Source organism: Hydra vulgaris, chromosome 02, assembly GCF_038396675.1.
Source record: "Hydra vulgaris chromosome 02, alternate assembly HydraT2T_AEP".
NCBI lineage: Eukaryota > Metazoa > Cnidaria > Hydrozoa > Anthoathecata > Hydridae > Hydra > Hydra vulgaris.
The window spans coordinates 47,412,501-47,434,818 of record NC_088921.1 but is presented as its reverse complement, the minus strand read 5'-3'; the positions used below and the strand labels follow the sequence as shown (position 1 = coordinate 47,434,818).

The 22,318-nt window shown below is 27.0% G+C and overlaps 2 protein-coding genes across 4 annotated transcripts in view; both read right to left on the bottom strand.

Annotated features, from left to right (window-relative positions):
- Positions 1–1,105: 1,105 nt before the first annotated feature.
- LOC100209955 (xaa-Pro aminopeptidase 3) lies at positions 1,106–12,510 on the bottom strand. 2 transcript variants are annotated; one of them, XM_065791142.1, is made up of 15 exons: positions 12,345–12,510; positions 11,282–11,344; positions 5,799–5,885; positions 4,747–4,801; positions 4,579–4,671; positions 4,390–4,463; positions 4,174–4,301; positions 3,815–3,965; positions 3,599–3,708; positions 3,348–3,511; positions 3,125–3,275; positions 1,932–2,004; positions 1,771–1,817; positions 1,479–1,639; positions 1,106–1,330 (listed from the first exon to the last, which is right to left on the bottom strand). In XM_065791142.1, exons 1-15 carry the CDS (start codon positions 12,400–12,402, stop codon positions 1,180–1,182), a joined length of 1,566 nt encoding a protein of 521 aa, XP_065647214.1. In that variant the 5' UTR covers positions 12,403–12,510; the 3' UTR covers positions 1,106–1,179. The 2 variants fall into 2 exon arrangements, with proteins under 2 accessions (XP_065647214.1, XP_065647215.1); XM_065791143.1 differs by lacking the exons at positions 5,799–5,885; positions 11,282–11,344; positions 12,345–12,510 and adding an exon at positions 4,872–5,248.
- Positions 12,511–12,562: 52 nt separating this feature from the next.
- Positions 12,563–22,318, bottom strand: part of LOC100206578 (DNA excision repair protein ERCC-6) — a 39,664-nt gene continuing 29,908 nt past the window's right edge. For both annotated transcript variants that reach the window (XM_065791140.1, XM_065791141.1), the window contains exons 12-15: positions 21,249–21,464; positions 20,750–20,860; positions 14,312–14,526; positions 12,563–13,884 (exon numbers count right to left, since the gene is read on the bottom strand). In XM_065791140.1, coding sequence (XP_065647212.1) covers positions 12,759–13,884; positions 14,312–14,526; positions 20,750–20,860; positions 21,249–21,464 — 1,668 coding nt within the window. In that variant the 3' untranslated portion in view covers positions 12,563–12,758. The remainder of the gene's footprint in view (positions 13,885–14,311; positions 14,527–20,749; positions 20,861–21,248; positions 21,465–22,318) is intronic.

Genomic DNA, 22,318 nt, shown 5'->3' with positions numbered 1-22,318 from the left:
ATTTACTAACGCTAATGTTTAAATAAAAGAGCTATCTGCAATTAAAGTTTAGAAGAAAGCATTTCGGCGAAGTTTCAACCCCTTATTTTGAAAAAATTACGGCTGAGAGTTTCAGGCCCTGTAGAAGATATGAAAACTTTAAAAAAATACTTATTTTGAGATTTTTTTGTTTTTGTTTAAACGATTGAAACTGATTTTTCATAAAAATACCTAGATACCTAGATTAATTTAAAAAAAAAAAAAAAGTTAGAGCAGTTTACTAAACATAGGGTAATAAAACTTATAGTCAATACGGTGCTAGCAGAATTTAAAGGTTCGATTAGTTGTCATCAACAATCTTGTCAATAAACAATGAGTTTTTCTAAACTTCTTGAAACAATGGTTTACAACTTTAAGTATTTAACTAATTACATAATCTCAAGTAAAAATCTTTCGAACGCAACATGCAATCTTAGACGTCAAAATGAGTATAAATTTTGCAGGTAGTATAAATCCGGTTTCTTCTTCCAGTGACTTATCCTTTAGTGTAAACTTAGAACTTCGAAAACTTAACACATGGCTCAGTGCTAACAGTGCTTTCAAATATAAGCAAAATAAAAAAAAGGCCAATATTGAAAGAAGCCAATTTTCAAAACTTTCGTGCTTATCAGTGAAAACTTATCTTGAAATTTTCTTATTAATACAATTATTACGAAAATATAGAAGAAATTTTCAAACCTTGTATGCTTTCAAACAAAAATTTAAAACGGAAAAATTTTCCAATAGTAATAGATTGTTTAGATATTCAGAACAAATTGAAAAAAAGTTATTTTCTACATAAACGTTATAATACACTAATGAAAAAGACATTTTGTGTCTATGATGACAAAACTAGACGTTGCCAAATCTATAGCGCTTTTAAGCGTCTAGTTATCGCTTGCAACTTCTTCAAAAGTTAATAGATATGTTAACTAAATATAAATAGAAACATATATAAAACCAAAAAAACAATTTTTTCATATACGCTTTAATATAATTGCCCTTATAAGATTGAATAATATTTACAACCCTCGTAAATGTTCATTATTTATAACATTTGACTTACTTTTCTCTTTCATCCTTTTAACCTAGACTTTCATAAATAATATCGGATATAAATTTATGTATATCTAATATTTATTTATATCAGATATAATTTATTTAAACGCTGATACTATATTCATTATTTTTAAATGATCCCATTAATTGCTCAATTTGCACGACTTGTTTAGGTAATGATGCTGTCATTATGTATGGTCCATGGTCTGTAATCAGCACATCATCCTCAATACGAATTCCAATACCACGATACCTAAACAAAGCCATTCATTAAAACTACGTCTAAACAACACAATAGATAGCTAATATTTATTATAATAAAAGAAATAATTATTATAGTATATATTTAATTTTGTAATAAATTAAAAAACAGCTCAATAAACATAAAATTTAACGCATACTTTTTAGGAACGCTGAGATCATTTTCTGATACATAAAGACCAGGCTCCATGGTAATTACCATTCCAGGACGAAGAGGCAGCCCTCGATGAAGAAGTGGTGTATCGTGAGTATCCATACCAAGGTAATGACCCAAATGATGAGGGCAATACTGCGAAACTTGCTAAAGAAAAATAATAAAATCAGTTTTTAAAAACTTTTTACATGCTTCAGCTCTCTGAAGCATAATTTATGCTCTCATAAGTTATGCTTCGGAGATAAATTAATAAATACTCAATAAAAGTTGGAACCGACCTTTTGAAGTTGAGCACTGGAAACATTTTCGGAAAAGAAACCTAATTCTACAATGTATAAATGTTGAAAAAATGTTATTAACTGAGTTGTGACTTTTGCGGAATAAAGAATGAATGAATAATGAATGAAAAAAGAATGATCAATTCATTTAGTAAACTTACTTTTTAATTCTGTTGCAAGCGAAACCATCATTATATTATGGAGATGATCTAATGAAACATCTTCCTTGCATTCCTACATACATATAATATTTCATTTTTGCAACTTAGTTATTTACTCGGAATGATCAAGAAACATTAATATGCAAACTACATCTCTCAAAAAATTGCTACTAATCACAAAAAAAGTCGCTTGGAGTCACCGCTAAGTACATTGCGCATTTAAAGTGCAAACGCATTTAAAAAACTTAAAACTGAATGTTTCTGATTTTCAGAGCAATTTAGATTAATCTTAATTTATTCTCTATAACAATAAAATGCTCCCAAAATTTTGCAACAAATATTTTCACAACGCAGAAATGAAATTTTTTTTCACAACGCAGAAATGAAATTTTTTTTCACAACGCAGAAATGAAATTTTTTTTCACAACGCAGAAATAAAAAAACTATAATAATATTTATTAATATGTAAAATATATAATTAAAATAATAAATTAAATTTTTAAATATTTTTTATTATTCATTGAACTTATCAGTATTTATCTTTTACTTACAAATTTTAATTATGAAAATTTTACATATTTTTGTGCATTTTTGATCCCAAGTATTATTTGACATATTTACCTTCAAGCATGTTTCTTGCACGTGCAACACAAGTATTATTTGACATATTTACCTTCAAGCATGTTTCTTGCACGTGCAACACAAGTATTATTTGACATATTTACCTTCAAGCATGTTTCTTGCACGTGCAACACAAGTATTATTTGACATATTTACCTTCAAGCATGTTTCTTGCACGTGCAACACAAGTATTATTTGACATATTTACCTTCAAGCATGTTTCTTGCACGTGCAACACAAGTATTATTTGACATATTTACCTTCAAGCATGTTTCTTGCACGTGCAACACAAGTATTATTTGACATATTTACCTTCAAGCATGTTTCTTGCACGTGCAACACAAGTATTATTTGACATATTTACCTTCAAGCATGTTTCTTGCACGTGCAACACAAGTATTATTTGACATATTTACCTTCAAGCATGTTTCTTGCACGTGCAACACAAGTATTATTTGACATATTTACCTTCAAGCATGTTTCTTGCACGTGCAACACAAGTATTATTTGACATATTTACCTTCAAGCATGTTTCTTGCACGTGCAACACAAGTATTATTTGACATATTTACCTTCAAGCATGTTTCTTGCACGTGCAACACAAGCTCGTATAACTCTTTTTGGGCTTCACTAAACTTTCCATTAACTGGCCAAGTACGTGTGATATCGCTAACATATCCATGGTACTCACAGCCCCCATCCATTAAAACTAATTCACCATCTCTAAAATATTAACTTTTGAGTATTATTATGCGCCTGTGATGCGGGTTGCAAGTTAAAAGTAATAATGGTTACCTCAGCAACTGGGTATTGTTTATGTAATGAAGTGTATTTGCGCTATTTCCACCAGCAACAACTGGTGGAAAAGAAAGAAACTGAGCTCCCTCAATGCGACACTCATATTCCAAAAGAGCATGAAGGTTGGATTCAATCATGCCAGGTCGAGTATTTTTTATTACCTAAGCAATTCAATATTAACGAATAATTGCGATGAATAAATGAATGAAGAAAAATAAAACTTTCTAAACACTTAGAAACCAATATACTTTAGAAAACGCTTTCGAAGCAATAGTTGCCGACTTTTTTAATAAGTTTATTTCAGACGCACTTTTTATCAAGCGAATCATCTGCAAGTTAAAACCAAGTTCTTGAATTGCTGAAAAAATTGTTTAGTCATTCAAAAGTCTTTATAACAAAGTAAAAAATTTATTTACACATAATTTTAAAAATGTTAACATAAGTAATACTAAATATGTATAAACCTTTTTTTTTGAAATTGGTATCATTTAACAAAGATAAGATGATCTGCTGGTTTCCTGCGTGACTGGTTCTTCGGTTTTTATACCAAACACAATAGCCAGAGTTATTAAACTTTTCTTGCATCATAGACGTGAACGAATTTAATGGAAAAGACTAAATATATATAAATATATATATAAATATATATATAAATATATATATATATATATATATATATATATATATATATATATATATATATATATATATATATATATATATATTATAGGTTTATATGCATTTGTGTGCGTGTGTGCAGTAAACAAAAAATACATTACAAAAATATTTACAAAGTATGTAAGAAAAAAAAACAAAAAAATACTTCATCCGCATTAAAATAATCAACAGCAGCTTGTTGTCCTATAACAGCTCCATCCCATAACTCTCTCTTTGGATCTTTTGGTTTCACAAATAACAAAAACTTTAGGCGAGATGACACACGGTTAAAATCTAGCCGAGAGCATTGTATTTAAATAAAATTAAAATTAGTCAGTGTCACAGTTTGCAGTCAAACTACAAAAAACGTGCAGAAACTAACCTAGAACTAAAATTGCGTCTGGCTCATTAACTCCAGACAAATAGAGGAAATCTGTGTCTTGATGAAACGGATAACTGAAGGTGTTCAATGAAAATCTTTGTATTTTTTACAAACACGTCCTTGTTTTTAAAAAATCAGTGCAAAAAATGCAAAATAAAAGATTGACATTAGAAACTAAATTGCACTCACGGGATATCGTTCGTCATAATTTTTAAATCTGCAGCAGATAATATAAAAAGGTGTTTGTCATAGTTTCGACCGACATGATCCTCTGCTAAAACGCTATGATATATTTAACACATAAAATACAAAAGTATCAATAAACAAAAATATTTACTAATTGAAAAAAACTCATACTGCATCAGCTGACGTCTGCGCCATGCATATTCTTTTCGTGATATTCCAGGCGTAACTAAGTTCAATTAAAACTTTGTAATCAAATTTAAAAAAATTAAAATTAACAGTATTTAATAAAAATTTACCATATTTTTTATCTGAAAAATCACTATGGCTGGAATTATACCAATCGAGAATGTTAAATGTTTCAAGCAGTTCATATTGATAATAAAAAGCAAGTAATATTAAAAAAATACTTAAAATTCCAAAAAGAACTTTATATAAAAAGAAACGTTTCATAACACCGTTAAGCCATTTTTCTGTACAAAAATAAACATTAAAACTAAAACTTAGTTAAAGTTGTGTATTCGGGACAATAAAATGGCAACAAAAGCCGGATAAACAACAGGTTTCATTCACAAAAAAAGTGCTCAAAAAAAAAAAAAAGAAAAAAAATGTTTATAGAAAACAAAAACAACAAAAAAAAACGCTCCAATGTAAAATGGTTTAGAAGTTTGAATATTAATACATTAGCGTTAACACGCTAATGTATTAATATTCAATATTAATATTTCAATATTAATACATTAGCGTTAATACGCTAATGCATTGATATTCAAATTTTCAAAAATCTATTAGCATTTAATCTAGTAGCAAAAGTATTGCATTAACGATACTTTTGCTACTAGATTAACCTATTAGTAGATTAACCTAAATTTTCAAAACTCTATTGGTTTAAAATTTTTATTTTTGATTAGTACAAACTTCTTTGCGAAAGGATGATCTTTGGTGATACTTAGATGATCTTTATTGTAAGATATAGCCTAGCAACAAAGATCACCATAGATACAATCTTTCGTAAATGAGTTTATGTTAGTCAAAAAGTCGTGTGTTACAGGATTTTCGACAGGATAAGTTAACCTACCAGTTGAAATAAAAAATAGTCATTAAATAAAAATACTCGCTTTAATAGTTTTTTAAAATTGAAACAAAAACCCCCCAAAAAAAACAAAAAAATTTATTTTAATTTAACATAAAAGAAAAAAACACATATTTATTTTTAAATAACTTACTTTCATGGATGCTTTCAAACAAATGAGTATGTGAAAACGCTGTAGGTTGCCCAATATCAATTCTTTTAGATAAGCTGGGCTTATTTTCTATAAAAAATGTTTTGTTAGTCCATTTATTATTTAGTATAACATTTAAATACTTAAATAATTGCTAATAAGAAAAATAATAAAGAGGACATTTTGCGGGGGAGAAAAATATGAAATTTATTTTATTAATTGATTTTTGATTCAGCAGTAAACTAATAAATATAATCAGTGTTGATAAACGGCATAAATATTCTCGCCTCCACTTTTCTTCTGCAGCAGACGGCGGCTGCCTCCCAATTAATTTTTAGCGGCAAAATTGTCTTTATTCCGCTTTTCTATTGGCGGCCGCAGTCCGCCAATAGAAAAGCGTTAAATGTTAAATATTTGACATCAAACTTTTGTTTTATATGATTAAATATTATAAAAAACTTTTTGAAAAAAAAATTATAGTTGTCAGAGCGGTTGTTTATCTCGGACTATCGAATGAATTTTTAATTATTAAACGTTTTAAACTTTAAGCGCCTAAAACTTTAAAACACGCAAAAGTAGATGAGTCTATATTTTTAAATTTTTAAAAAGTATAGAGTAAAATATAAATAATATTTATAAAAGTATATATATTTAAAGTTTATAAATTTTATTTTTTCGCTGTAATTTGACAAAACTATTAGCGTAATACAGCTTAGTCGCAAATTTTTAATAAACATATTAGATATTTTTTCTAAACAATTTTTAATAAACATAGCAGATATTTTTTCAATAACTTTTACAATATCCAATTATTAAAAATAATTATTTAACGTTATGGCAAATAATAAAATAGATAAAATTTTTAGCATGTCGCCTTGTTCTAAAAAACTTTGACCAAAATCAGTCAATTTAATTACTTATATATTTTTTTTGTCAATAAGATTTATTCGCCAATGGTATAGAAGTAAAATTTCCAACTTTTAACTTTTGTTTTAAATAATAAAACTACTAATTTATTCTACTTAATTTATAAGTTTGAAAAAAAAGTTATATAAAATGAAACTTGATGTCAAATATTTGCTTCTAGTTAATATTTAATTGCTTTAAAGCAAACGAGCAATTATTTTTGTTTACATTTGCCGGCGGGAGGCAAATATTTCCGCCTCCAATTTGGCGGCCGCAGCCAGTTGGAAGGCAGAAGCCATGGAGGTGGCCTCCAAATGATTCTGCCTCCACAATTTTTTTTGGAGGCGGCTACCAATGGCTTCAGCCTCCAAAACATTTTGCCTCCAAAAAATAACTCTGGCTGCGGCCGCCAATAAAAGGGCAGAAACTACTGGAGGCGGAAAAAAGAACATTTTGCCGCTAAAAATGGAATGGGAGGCTGCTGCTAGCAGCTTTAGCCTCCCTAAAAAGTCAGCCTTTCGGCAGAAAGTTACTTTGCCGCCGGGCGGCATTATCAACTCTGAATACAATGGAGGGAAACAAAAATGTAAAATTGAATTTGATTTTTTCACACAGTTTGTTAAAGCTGACAAAATCAAATTCAAAGTAAAATATTCATTCATTTAAGAAATACTTCTTAAAAACTTTGAATTATTATTTAATTCACATAGGTTTATCAATGTTTGTGAAAAAGCATGGAAACAGTATAAACGTCTGAAAGAGAAACATTTCAAGAAAAAAGGATATCCATTTATGATTTCACAAGCATCAAAAGATATTATTTATAGAGAGGATGCTTAAATCACAGAACCGTATGTTTTAAAACAAAGAAAACATTTTACAGAACTGGGTGATAAGATAAAGAAAAAAAAAAGACAGGAACTTGTCAATAATAAAAACAACATTGTCAATGAGTGTCCAGAGTTTAATGTTAACCAGTTATTTGGTTACCTCTTATACAGAGTTAATCCATAAAATAATAAGAGTTTTGCTCGTGTTATTGAAAACAATAGATACCTTTGAAATGAAAACAATAGATACCTTTGAAATGAAAACAATAGATACCTTTGAAATAAAAACAATAGATACCTTTGACAAACCTTTAACAAATTGAGAAAAGAGCAAATAAGAAAATTAAAGTTTCTTTTTGCATCAAAAGGAATCTATTTTCTAACAACTAACAAATTTGAAAGAAGAAAAAAAACTCCGTACAATTACTCAAGCTTTGGATTTTGCTACACAAAAAGAACTGACTAAAAAACCAAAAACCAAATCTGATAAAAAAAACATGTATTATTCATAAAAACATGTATTACACATTCAAAAAAAACATGCATTACACATTTATACATAAATGAGACTTCTGTATCAGTGTCATATAGACTATAGACTTTGGGTTGACCACTTGGTGAACCAATATGTAATGCAAGAGACAGCATTATTACTAAAATATAAGAATACATTGGACTTCAATTAGATATGTGTTTTAACTCTGGTGAGAAAGAGGGGACATCTACAACAGGTTCACAAGGTCGTAGAAATTTTATATCATAAAAGATCTATGTGCTTCTATGTACAAAGATAGCATGTTTCTATTGCATTCTCAAAACAGTTGTAATATTTTGTATAATTTCTTGTTAAAGCAAAAATAAAATAACATATTTCAGGAGTTATGTTATATAGCTTCTTATAATATTATCAAAAATATGCTATGGGCACAAATCAACCACTCTGCACACAGTCCTTCACCACTCAGCTGAATTAATTCTTAATGATGAATATGGCAATTTTGGCAAATTCATCATTAAGAATTTATGGCAATTTATCTGAAGAAAGCCTAAATGCTTCTCTCTCATAAGACATATGATACCTAGTACAGCCTACAGATGTGAAGAGTGGTCTCTTTGAGATATTTAATCCTGTTTGAAAAATCTTAATTATGATTAGTTATTGAGTTTTACTTTTTTTTACTTCAACCTACCTCTATATACCTTCAAATATATCTTTATATATATCAAACTTTTTAAAAACTTTGTAATTTTTATCATAACAAAATAATTTAAAATCCAAGTTTGACCAAATGATAGTTTTTAAGTTTCTAAACATTAATAAAATTCAGATTAATAAAAAAAATGAACTCTGAACTGGTATTAAATTAATTACTTGATGCCAGATCTTGTATCAAATTTAGACTTGAATGTTGAAAATACAAATGCAATAAAGTTACAAAAAAGCAAAAATAGTATTTAATAATAGAATATTAAAAAACATAAATAAATTTACATATATAGTTAATTTTATTAGCAGTTACTCATAACAAATCACAATATAGCTACAACTATTGCTTATCTTTTTTTCTTTTAACATCCTTTAAAACGTTTTTTATAATACAATATGTTCAGATAATTATCTTTTGTTGAGATTTTGACTCCTAAAGAGCCAAACAAAATAACAAAAGACTTTTTATTAAAATTTAAAATATTTTATTAATTATGAATAAATTTTACATTAAAAGTTTTAAAAATAATTTAAAATTAAAATCCTTTACCATTTAAAATTTGCATTTAGCAAATTTAATCACAATTTTAAATGGTAAAAGAAAACACATTTTTTTCTAAAATAATCTCACAAAGTTTATTTTTCACAATAAAATACTGTATGTATGTATGTATGTGTGTATGTATGTATGTATGTATGTATGTATGTATGTATGTATGTATGTATGTATGTATGTATGTATGTATGTATGTATGTATGCATGTATGTATGTATGTAGGGGAGAGTGGGGTATTGGCAAACAGCTAAGCGGGAATGCAAATTTAAAACACCAATTATACAAAATTAATCATATTTATCACTTATCAATTAGTTTAACTATTCAGTCACAAACCCTCAAAATCAATTTTTATAAATATAATAAAATTAAAATTTAGAACAAAAATAAATCCATTGGCATTTGGAATTACCTTACATACGTGGGGGCAATTTACAACACACTGTGGGCCAATCACTAACACTGTTGTGTAATAACAAATAAAATGCTAATTGTAATAATTAAGTTCAAAAATTATACTATGCAGCAACATCAACAAAAGGAGTGGTTTTATATTCATAGTAGCAACAACAGGAATGTTACTCAAGAAAAAAGTTGCATGAAATTATCAGAAAAAAGTTAGAACCAAATTATTGTAAACAACATTCGCAGCTTCATTACACTATTGCACGTCTGGAACTGAGCATGGGATCCCCTCTCAGCAGGTAAAAAGAAATTGCCAAACATATTTTTCTATTATGCTATTTTGACCATGTTCAGAATTACCCTGCATTTGCCATTACCCTGCATTTGCCATTACCCCACTCTCCCTTATGTATTTATGTATGTATGCATGTATGTATGTATGTATGTTTGTATGTATGTATGCATGTATGTATGTATGTATGTATGTATGTATGTATGTATGTATGTATGTATGTATGTATGTATGTATGTATGTATGTATGTACGTACGTATATGCAAAATCCTTACAAATTAATATTAATTATTTATTGTTTATTCTATTGTAAAAGTAATCTTATACAAGATATTTTAGATTCTGTAACATATTCACTTCCAACAAGACTGCAAGCAACCACTAATTAAATTGGGAGTTAACAGAAAACAAAGTATGAAAAAAAGAGATAAACAGCAATAAAGATTTTTAAAAGACAGAAGACTTAAAAAACTGTATATTGCATGTTTTTTTTAAACTCATTCATATCATTTATTCATTCACCTCCCTTAGGCCAAGAAGGTCACTACAGTCAAGGAGGCTATTTTGTTATGGTTAAAATACTCTCTCTACTCCTTAGCTTTGAAACACGAGCCTTGACAAACAAGGCGGCAGCGCAGAGAAGCAAGTTGAGTACGGTACTACCTGAGACTTGGTGGGAATTGAACTCTGAAATTCTTGCTTATGAAGTGAGCTCTATTGCTAAACTATTACCGCCTACCAATGCTACTGCCACTACCGCCTGTCTGAAATATTTGTAAAAAATAGATTTAAACATTTTGGTTCTGATGATGGTTTTTTTAATTGTATTTTTTGGGTACTTTATTCATGTTTTTAATAACTAGCAAACATGAATCAAAGATACTACACACCCCAAGCAATACGCTATGCAGTTGTTTCATTCCTGCTTATCAACACAAAGTTGTAACAAAGAGCTCTTTATGTGGTCTCAACAATGCACTTTAAAAGCACTAACAAGAACACGTTTAATTAGTGGTTGCTTGCTGACTTGTTGGAAGTAAATGCGTAACAGAATCTAATATATTATATATTAGATTACTTAAACAATAAAAGAATCAATAAATAATTATTTATTAATTTGTGATGATTTTGCTCGAAATGCATGAAAAAACTATTTTACAATCTTAAACATTAAAATATTTTATATTGTTTGCAAAAAATATATAAATCTTTTATAAATCTACAAGTGAAATAAATAAATAGGTTTATAAATATAGAGGTTTATAACTAAAAATGAAGTTTAAACATACCAACTTCAATCTGAACTTTAGTTGTACCACTTAAGTACCTTGTAACTACTCGAGAGTGAAAATCTAAACAATGATAATACATATCTTTTACTGACGGTTTGGGACAGCACAAAGTGTCTAAAACTTGAACTATAAATTTAACTATTGGCATGTTGACAAGAAATTTTCAAGAACATCTCAAACAATATTATATTTTCATTGTTACAAGTAATATGACTTTTTATATTCAAAACAGTATTATTGGTCATGGTTCACTTTTATTATTATTATTCGTCTTAGAAGAAAAAATATCATTTTTCCTTCTATTTCCTTCTTATATCTCCTCCAACTGATAATTTTGTGAATATTTTGGTTTTTAAATGTCTATTATTATTTTTACCCATTTTTTATGAACTTTTTTTTTCAAAAGTTGACAAAGCACACTTATGAAAAAAACCATTAACCTTTATTAATTTCGCTGAAGGTGCACATGTGAAGGTGCAGAGTGTGTGAATGCAACAACTAATTTATTTAGCCATAGGCACAGCAAAGTGTACATTCATAATCTATTATAGCATATTTATATAACAAATTATCATCTTCTATAGCGTATTTATGTATAAAATTGTTATTTATTTTTCCTACCTTTATAGCATACAACATTTTCAAAAAAAGAAGACAAAAAAATGAAAAAAAAAGTTTCCTGCTCTATACCAAACCCTCAGTTGATGTAGGGGCACTTCTTTGTAGCAGCAGGATACAAGATAGTCAATGTATGTAATAAAGTCCCCCGCAGGAGGCAATATCAGTGTTACTTTTGAGTATTTAGATCTGCATTTCGTCAGCAAAAGTGCAGACAAATCTGTATGGTTTTTTTGCAAAAAGAAGGAAAAAAAAAAAAATCTAAAAACAATTGCTGTCCTAACCCAAACCCAAATACTGAAGTCCTCACAGCTCCTACTTTTGCATGAGGTCTTTTAAAATAATTAAAGTTTTCAAACACCCTAATATATTCTAAAAGATTTATAATATATAAAATATGTAAAACTAACTTAATATAAATACTGTAATTAAAAACATTTACTCCATGTTCCACTGTAAAGGTTTAGAATCTTCTTTAGATTTTTTAATGAAGAAGCCATCAAATTATGCCATCAAAAACTTTGTTTTTTGTTAATTATATTTGAATGCAAAACTTTAAAAATACCACCAAATAACTTTGCTATTAAAAAGACAAATACACAATGAATAAATGCTCTTTTATAGTAAACAATTCTTTAGATGTAAGAAATACAAAACAAATTTACTCTAACTTATTTTTTCATTATACCATCATACATCATGCATATAAATCATACTTTAAATATTTTTTAACATGATGATAAAACAAAAGAATACAATTAATGTGAGTAAAAAAAAAATTAAATACAAAAATTGAACAAAATAAAAGTAACAAAGTATAAACAAATTTTTACAATAATGCATAAAAAAAAAACAACTATCGAAATTCATCTTTTAAACTCCAATTTCCAGGACCGTTTGAAGACTTTTCAAAGATGCAAACTTGTTTTAGCAACTCTTTAAATACAACATTTTGTTCCTTATCAATACGATTTTGAAAAAAGGTTGTAATTTCATCAGTACTTACAACATTACTCTGTCTTTGCAACATAAATGTTTGAATATCTTTCAGTAAAGTAAATTCTGTAGATTCACTGATAATGTTAGAGTTTTGAGATGGTTCAATATTTAAACTTCTACTTTTCATGCGAGCTAACAAGGCACTAGAAGAAATATCAACAGAGCTGTTAGTTATACCAACAGACCCTTTATCTACCGAGGCTGTAGTTTCTTTATTAGAGGTGATATGGTTAACTTTTTTCCCAAACAATGCCTTTTTTTTGTTATTCGTCTTCTGTATACAACCCCCTGTCCAAGTTGGTATTGCAAGCCCATTTTTTTTGCATTCTTTTCTTGATGCTCTTAGAGCATCAACAGCTTTTTTAGCAATGTTTTCTGCTTCCTTTTCAATTAACAAGTAATCACAAGTACTGCTTAGCTCTATTTTATCATGTTTTATAGCACTGTGAATGCCTGAAGTCCGAAACAAATCTAGTAAGATATCATCTTCATTTAATAGTTGTTTTTTTTCAGTGTCTGATTTTTTTTTTAAAACTTCTTTTTTATCAACATGATCCACACCAAAACCGTCCACTATAACTTTTTCTTTTTTATAATTTTTCTTTTTCTTTGAACTATGTAATTTTTTTGCAAAATTTTTATCAGGAACAAGTGAAAAATTATCTTGATTGTTTTGATTAGAAATAAATTGATTATGTATTTTATCATTTTTGTCATAATTTTTTGATTTCGGGTCAGATGTTTTATCTACTGATTTTTCTACAATATCTTTACTATCTTTTGGTATTTCTGATTTTATTCGATTACGTTTTCTTATTTTAATTTCTGAACCAGTGCCAGCAAATATTGACCCTGTCTCTGTTGATTCTAGTGGTCCAACATCACCTAGAGTAAAAAGTTCATGCAAATCATTGTTTTTAAAAAAGCGTCGCTGGTATGGATTGGTCAACACACGATTGGTTAAGAACTGTTTGAAAATTTGCCTAAAAAAACCATTTTAAAACATAATATTCTTAAAAGCATAATATTTTTAATAATATAAAATAAATAATACAATAGTAAAATAAAAAAAAGGTAATATAATAATACAATTATTATTTTTATATCATAATTAAAATATATTGAAATTACGAATGTTAATTATGTAATTAGCAACGCAAGGGGCTGAGTGCGGTGCTATCAACATGTAGTACCACACTCAGCCCCATTTTCTGTAAAGCTGTATTGTCTGCCAATGTTTGTGTATTAGATTTTAAAAAATAATAGAAAATAATAGTCTCCCCAACTAAAGCAGTTCATATCATCTAAAAATTGAGAAAAGGTTTGTATAAATGTTGTAAAAGATTTTTATGTTATTTCTAATATAAAAACAACTTAATGTTAGCTTTACAAGTACATAAATAAAAAAACCTGTGATATATTTTTTCTTCAATTGTCCCAGTAGTTAGAAGGCGATAAATAGTAACATCCTTTAACTGGCCGATTCTCCATGACCGTTCTCTTGCTTGACTATCCACACTCGGGTTCCAGTCTGGATCATATATAATAACTCGATTGGCTGCAATCAAATTTAAACCTAGACCTCCAACCCGAGTTGTCAACAAAAACACAAAAATATTTTTGCTCTAAAATAAAAGTTTTAGTTTTATTGTAAAAAAAAAAACATAGTTAAATTGTTAAGAAAAAAATTATTTGTTTTAAATGCAGTAAAGTATAATATTTGTAGTAAAAATATAACAATGTTTCAATACTTAAAGCATTCACAGAAAGAAAAAAAAGAACCACTGTTTACAAATATAGATGAGATATATTTATATTACAACACTAAACTAAAAGTTACTATACATTATAAAAGTTTAAATGAGAAAGTATTCTACTAAAAGTTTGAATGATAAAGTAATTACTAAAATTATAGTGTAGTATAAGAAATAAGAAAATGAATATTTAGCAATGACTTTGACTATTCTAAAATAAGTAACCAAGCTTTTGGGGCTATTAATATGTGAAACTTGGCGCAATTAGAGACCCCACACCCCTCTCTCTTATGTGACATTTTGCGACATTGTTTAAAATATACCCTCCCCCACCCTCATGTGTGATGTGACAATGACAAAAATTTAGAATTTTCATAAATGTATATTTTAATTGTAACATTTCATGTTTTAAAAAAATACAATTCATAAATTTTTGTTAAAGACCTAAATTTGTTCCCAAATTAAACTTTGGCCTCCAAGTACTGGAGTTTCATGTTCTTCAATAATCATTCAAGGTCAGTTGAGGTCAGAGGTATCAACATTGTCCTGATCATACCACTCAATTGTTTTATTGTCCAAATTTAAAAAGTCACACTTGAGATCAGATAGATGTTTAAAGTTTAACTTTTTGAATCTCATTTAATGATACAATACTTGAGCAAATTGTTTTGTGTTGTTTTAATGAATTGATAATGGAAAAATATAGACTATAATTGATACAAATTCTTTTTGGTAAGGAACTTTGAATGCTTGGGTATGATTTGTCGTACGGCAATCTTTTGGCAAACTTTTTTGTAACTGTCTTGAGAAAAAATTGTTTTGCTAAGTGATAAGTTTAAAAATGGCAAAGTTGTTTTTTGTATTATTGCACTAAAGGCTAACTTCTTCATGGACAGAGAAATTGGTAGAGGAAAAGAACCATTTAGAATAAGATGAAACAGTGAGCTGCAACGATGATCAAAGCAGTTTTGGTCATTACATTATACAATTTGAAGTAAGTAATGACTTTCTGACATGCTTAGCATCCCACTCTGCTCCAAAGTGCTTTAACTGTACACATTTTTCACTGTTCAGTTCTTTTACTTTTCCATAACTTTGTCTGTTGTTTCTCCTCTTGTGATGGTTTTTGAAAAAATTAAATGGAAATATAATTCCTGCTAGGTCATGAATTAGCAGAGCCATTCTTTTCTCTACCCTGGTAAAAGTATTTTTTCCAGGAGCATTGGTGACCACAAACATGCTATCAAGGTCATGCTCTTTAAAATAAGTCATGGCAAAATGAATTATTTTCATATCTTAGATTTTCGTCTGGCCCACCATCAACAGTTATAGTCATGACTGGTTTGCTAACTCAATCTTCAGTGAACAAGCTGCTTTCAAATGCAGGAAGATGGTTGACTTTGTTCATATTTTATAAGTGACAAAGTGCTGTTGATGAATCATACTTTGCACTTCTGATTGCTATGTATGTTGGGCCAGATAGTGCAACTGCTTGTTTTTCCAGACAATCTTTTTGATTTCTATGGCTGCAATTACTGAAGTAATAAGTTTGCGTTGAGATGTAATTATAAAATCATGATCAGCTAAAGTCAACCTGATCATCCTGGGAGTGAAATGTTGCTTCTTTAGGATCCAAGACTGGAGCAAGGCACTGATGGATGATTTGACAAGTTTTATGTCTGCATGATATTTATACTCAGAATTTGGTGCTCTTAGTAACCGCTCTTAGTGCAGCTTTAACATGACTTTTTCCTTTTTTTCCCCAATGATCTACTTGGTCTTAATCTTAAATAAACTCCTTATCTGGAGAGATTGAAAACATGAATTTTCAATTCTTTGACCAAGTCATCTAATATTTATACAGTTGGAACAACTTCAGTTCTTCTCCTATCATCAGAAGCAGATCCTTTCATGGGAATATCTAGAATTGTTTTAATAAAAGTGTCCTCATCACAGGCTAGTGGTCAACCTTTTGATACCATATTTTTAATTCCACACAACTTTTATCAAATATCCAGATCTAAAGCTATTTTTCTTTTTAGACTGCTTACTATTTAAGTTTAGTGGCTTTTTGATGAAGTACAAAATCTTAGTTTTTTTAAACGAATTACGCAGTGATTAAAATTTTATAACAAAATGTTTTTTGTCACACCACACAGTAGCAAACCAACCCCTCGCCCATGTGATATTTGGTGACACTTTCCAATACCACATATTATTAACAACCCCATTTACAAAATAAAACCAAATAAAAACTCAATCACTTGCAAAAAGTATGCTGGAGGTTACAATAGAAAAAGTTTTTTACATAACAAAAGTAATAAAAACAACAAAATAAAAATAATGTATTTGGTATAATAACTTTGGTTGGATAATAACTTATTTGCTTTTAGTTGGATAATATCTTATTTGATTTTGGTTGCATAATAACTTATTTGATTTGCTTGGATAATAACTTAGTTGATTTTGGTTAGATTGTAGCTTATTTGATTTTAATTGGGTAAATTTGCTTTAGTCGAAAAAATTTTTCGACTAAAGCAAATTTTGATTGTGGTTGAATAATAACTCATTTGATTTTGGTTGGATGAAAACATATTTGATTTTGGCAAAATAATAACTTATTTGAATTTGACTAGATAATAACATAATTGATTTTGGTTGGATGATAACTTATTTGAATTTGGTTGGATAATAAGTTATTTGATTTTAATCAAATAAAACAATTTAAAAACATGAAGCCTTGATCTAATTTCTAAACTTAAAGTTTAAACAACTTGAACTTGTGACAAAATAACTTAATTTTATATCAGATATTAAACAACGTTTACTTTTTTTGTATTGATTTTTTTATCCTAATATATCTTATAATCAATATCTAATATCTTATAACTAATTATTTATCCTGCATTATGAAAATAATTTGTTATATATGTTAAAATATTATTAAACTAAACTCTATACAAGACTAAGGATTTTTAAATCTTTAATAAAGATATGCTTTTTATATTATATATATTTTAAAATTACATAGCTTGAAGTTTACATAAGTTAGATATTTGCATACACTTTCATTCACATTTTCTTATAAAAAAAAGGTGCTGTAACTCTTTCTCACCATTACTTCGCTTGCAATAGGTGCCGTGAGTACCATTTCAATCACTTGCACATGAGCATTGGCATGTTGTTCAATATATAATATATATATATATATATATATATATATATATATTATATATATATATATATTTATATATATATATATATATATATATATATATATATATATATATATATATATATATATATATATATATATATATATCCAAAAGGTCTGGTGAGCACAAACAATATTATTTTAGTGAAATAAAAAACACTTTTTAGTTTGAAATACATGTTTCGAACTTACAAAGTGATGTCAAACTTATAAACTGATGGGGAACTTTGTAAGTTCGAAACAAGTATTTCAAGTAAAAAATGTTTTTTATTTTACTAAAATAATAATAATAATAATAATAATATATATATATATATATATATATATATATATATATATATATATATATATATATGTATATATATATATATATATATATATATATATATATATATATATATATATATATATATATATATATATATATATATATATATATATATATATATATATATATATATATATAAAACTAATCTGTCCCTATTCTTAAAACTTTCTATTGATTCTCACAAAACACTCTGTTAAATTTTTTCAAAATTGAATGAGATTTAGGGGGGCCACCTCAAGCCTGAAACTTGCAACGAGACCCTAAACAGAAGAAAAAAAAGTTTTTTAAATGTATGTCATGTTGGGCCTCAAAAGAAGCGAAATTTTATAAAAATTTTAAAAATAATAAAAATTTTACGCAAGAATTATTATTTGAATTTTTATTACATAAAAATTATTTTTTTTTAACAAAAAATTATAAAAAAATAATTTTTTCATGGTTTTTGTCAAAATTTTTTTATAAGGTATTTTTAACAAAAAATGATGTTTATTTTTGTAATTTTTATAAAATTTCGCTTCTTTTGAGACCCAACATGATATACATTTGAAAAAAAATTTTTTCTTCTGTTTAGGGTCTCATTGCAAGTTTCAGACTTGAGATGGCCCCCCTAAATCTCATTCAATTTTGAAAAAATTTAACAGTGTCTTGTGAGAACCAATAGAAAGTTTTAAGAATAGGGACAGATCAATTTTTGAAAGTATGGGGTGTTTGATGCACCTTAATATATATATATATATATATATATATATATATATATATATATATATATATATATATATATATATATATATATATATATATATATATATGTATATATATATATATATATATATATGTATATATATATATGTATATATATATGTATATCTTAATGTGTATAAATATATATATATGTATATATATAAGTCCTATCTTAACTACTAATTGTTAAACAATGTGATCATACTAAAATGTGGTCCCACTATAACAGCATTTTTAACTAAGAAAGTAAAAAAAATTGTTTTCTGGTATTATTTCAAAAAAGAAAACAAGAAACTTTTAGTTTTAAAGTTTTTAGAACTAAAGTAAAACCTTATTAATGTAAAAAGTAATGTTGGTTATTAGCATATAATACATAACTTCAACGAAGTTTGACTAAAGCAAACTTCTGTTCAAACTTTGATATGAGATGTTAGTTTAAGTTAAGTTTTTATTTAATGCAAAAGTATAAACATTAAATATACACCATTATACTAACACCATTATATTATACACCATTAAATATACACCATTATATTATACACCATATTATACAACAAATAAATATAGAAAATATTTGACTACTGTTATTTATGTTTTACATGAAATAACTTCTGAAAAAAAATTTTAATCAAATTTTTTTGAGTTATTTGAAGTTCGACTTAACCAGAGAATTTTGATAGTAATCAATTAGAAAATATCAAGGGATCAAATGAAATAAACTGACTTGCCAAGAATTAACTGTACAACTTATCGAAAATTAACTGTATAAACAAAAATAAACTTTGAATAAAAGTACATATTTGCATACTTTTAACTATATATAACTTTAGATATTAAAAAACTTCGTCACCCTAAAATTTCTTTAACACAAAAAGATGTCATTGCAATACAATCAAATTTCCATAAACATTGCAACTTTGTAATAAAAGAGTTCAAACTTTTTCCAAATATAATTCAAAAGTAGTTAATTTTAAAAGTATGGTGTTCATTTAATTGTTATTAAGTATTAAATTATATTTAAAATGATATCTTAAACAGAGATCAAGTCATGATAGTAAAGACCAAAACCAAGACCAAGACATCAAAAAGTCCCAAGACCAACACTTTGAAAGTTTTCACAAGACAAAGTTTAAGACTGATTCTTAGAAGTCCAACACAACAAGGCTCACACATGTATATATACTGTTATGATTTTAGCTGATGTGTTATATTACCATTTATACAAATTACTCTATAAATAAAATGTAATTATACATACATAATATAATTGGGTTATAATATTATGCAATGCAATCTTTAATAACAACGGAAAACTAACAGGTTTCTTGTATTGTTAAAAAACAAAACGTACCAATAAAAAATGATGCAAGACCATCACATTGTGAAACTAAGAATAGCACTAGAGACTAAGACTCGAAACCTTTATCTCAGTTCTTAAATCTTACGTATATCTCTGGTCTTAAATCTTGAGACGTATATCTCTGGTCTTAAATATAATAAAATTTTATTTTTTCCTTTGTGTACCATTTTTAGCATAATTTTAGATCTCTGTGCAAAGTATTTTTTTACAAACTTTTTCAAAATTTCCGTTGTACTATATGTAAAGGTTAAAAAAAAAAGTTTATCAAATAATAAAGAAGTTTAATTATTGTCATAAGATATAATTCTTAATTATAATCTTATTATAATTAAACAAGATAACAACAAGATATAATTCTTAATTATAATTTTATTGTAAATATGAAACTAGTTTAAAAAAGGTCTTATGAAAATTAAAAATTAGCAAAAATAAATTGAGTTTAAAGACTTACTTCATGAAACTTTTTAACTATACCATGCCTGCTTTTTACACTGGTGGTACCATCCATACGCATATAGGAATGCTCAGCAGCTTTCAAAAAACCTTCTAAAATATCCAACATCTGTATAATAAACAAATTCATTAAGATAAAACATGAACCATTAACAGATATTGACAAATTTAAATTAAATAATGGAAGGTTTCTTTAGAGTTACAAAAGATTTATGTTTTATTTATTAGAACAAATATATGAAAAATATTCAAACTATAAAGAATAAGATACAAAGATGTAGTAAATACAAGCTATAGCTTATAGCTCCAATGATTAAGTAAAATAAAAAATAATTAACCAAGATGATGACTATTTTAATTTTAAATTATTAAATAAACAAACAAAAAGAATAATAATTTATGTGATGAAAAATAAACAATTAAATAGTTTTAGTAAAAACTATAACTAATAAAATAAATTACCCCAAAAAAAACTTATTTACCTAAATAGGTGTTACCTGTTTTGACTGTGTAAATAAAAGGACGCGATGCCCTTGATGTTTCCACATTCTTAATAAATTTTCAACCACAATCATTTTGCCTGATCGTTTCCAAAAACCATAACAACTAGCATCATCTAAACTAGCTGGTTTCCCTTTTTCTACTTCAGGAGCTAATGATACCAAATCAGGATGATTACATATTTTTCTTAGTTTAATTAACCCTGGAAAAATCTAAAACAAAGGATAACATTAAAAACTTGTTTTAATATAATGATATTAACTCCAAAGAAGACTTCTATGTATGAAAATAATTTTCTTCCATTTGACTGCAATGAAGATCTATATACCAAAAAAATTTGTGTTGAAAAAGCTTTCCTTCAAATAGAGTAAGTGGGTCATACTTGGTATAGTTAAGGCGATTTTTAATAATTATAGCGTCTGAATAATATTTTGCTGACTACAGCATATTTTTGTTAAATGATCAGGTCTGTGAATCATGAAAAAACAAAAAAATAAAAATGATAAATTTTACGGTAACATAAACTAAAAATGTTTGTAGCAAAAAAATCCAGACCAAAGATTTTTTTTTTTTAAAATCTTCTTAAAATCACGATTCAAATTTGAATGAGATTTTTAAATAAATACACTTTTTAGGTGAAATGAATATCATAGTTTAATAACATGATCTGTTCTGATTGTTTATTGGCAATTTTTCTTAAAAATAAGCTCTTTCTTGATCAGAATTTGAATATTTTTTGTGAAAATGGATAGAAATCAAGTGTTTTGACAATTATATTAAATTAGTAGATTAAGGCACTTTTTCAAAAATTTTAAACTAAAATTAAGTTAATGCTGCTGAGCAGAATTGATCTAAAGACTCTAAAATGGTATTGTTTAGATTCACAATTAGGAGTAATAAAAAAGTTTTGAAAATTATATAAAAACGAGAAAAGTTTCTTTAAACATAAAAAGTTGATACAAAAAAATTATAGCATCAAAAGCTGAAATCATGCTAATTCCAAATAAAAAAATTTGAACAATTTAAAAATTGCCTTAACTACACCGAGTAATATAAATAGGATTTC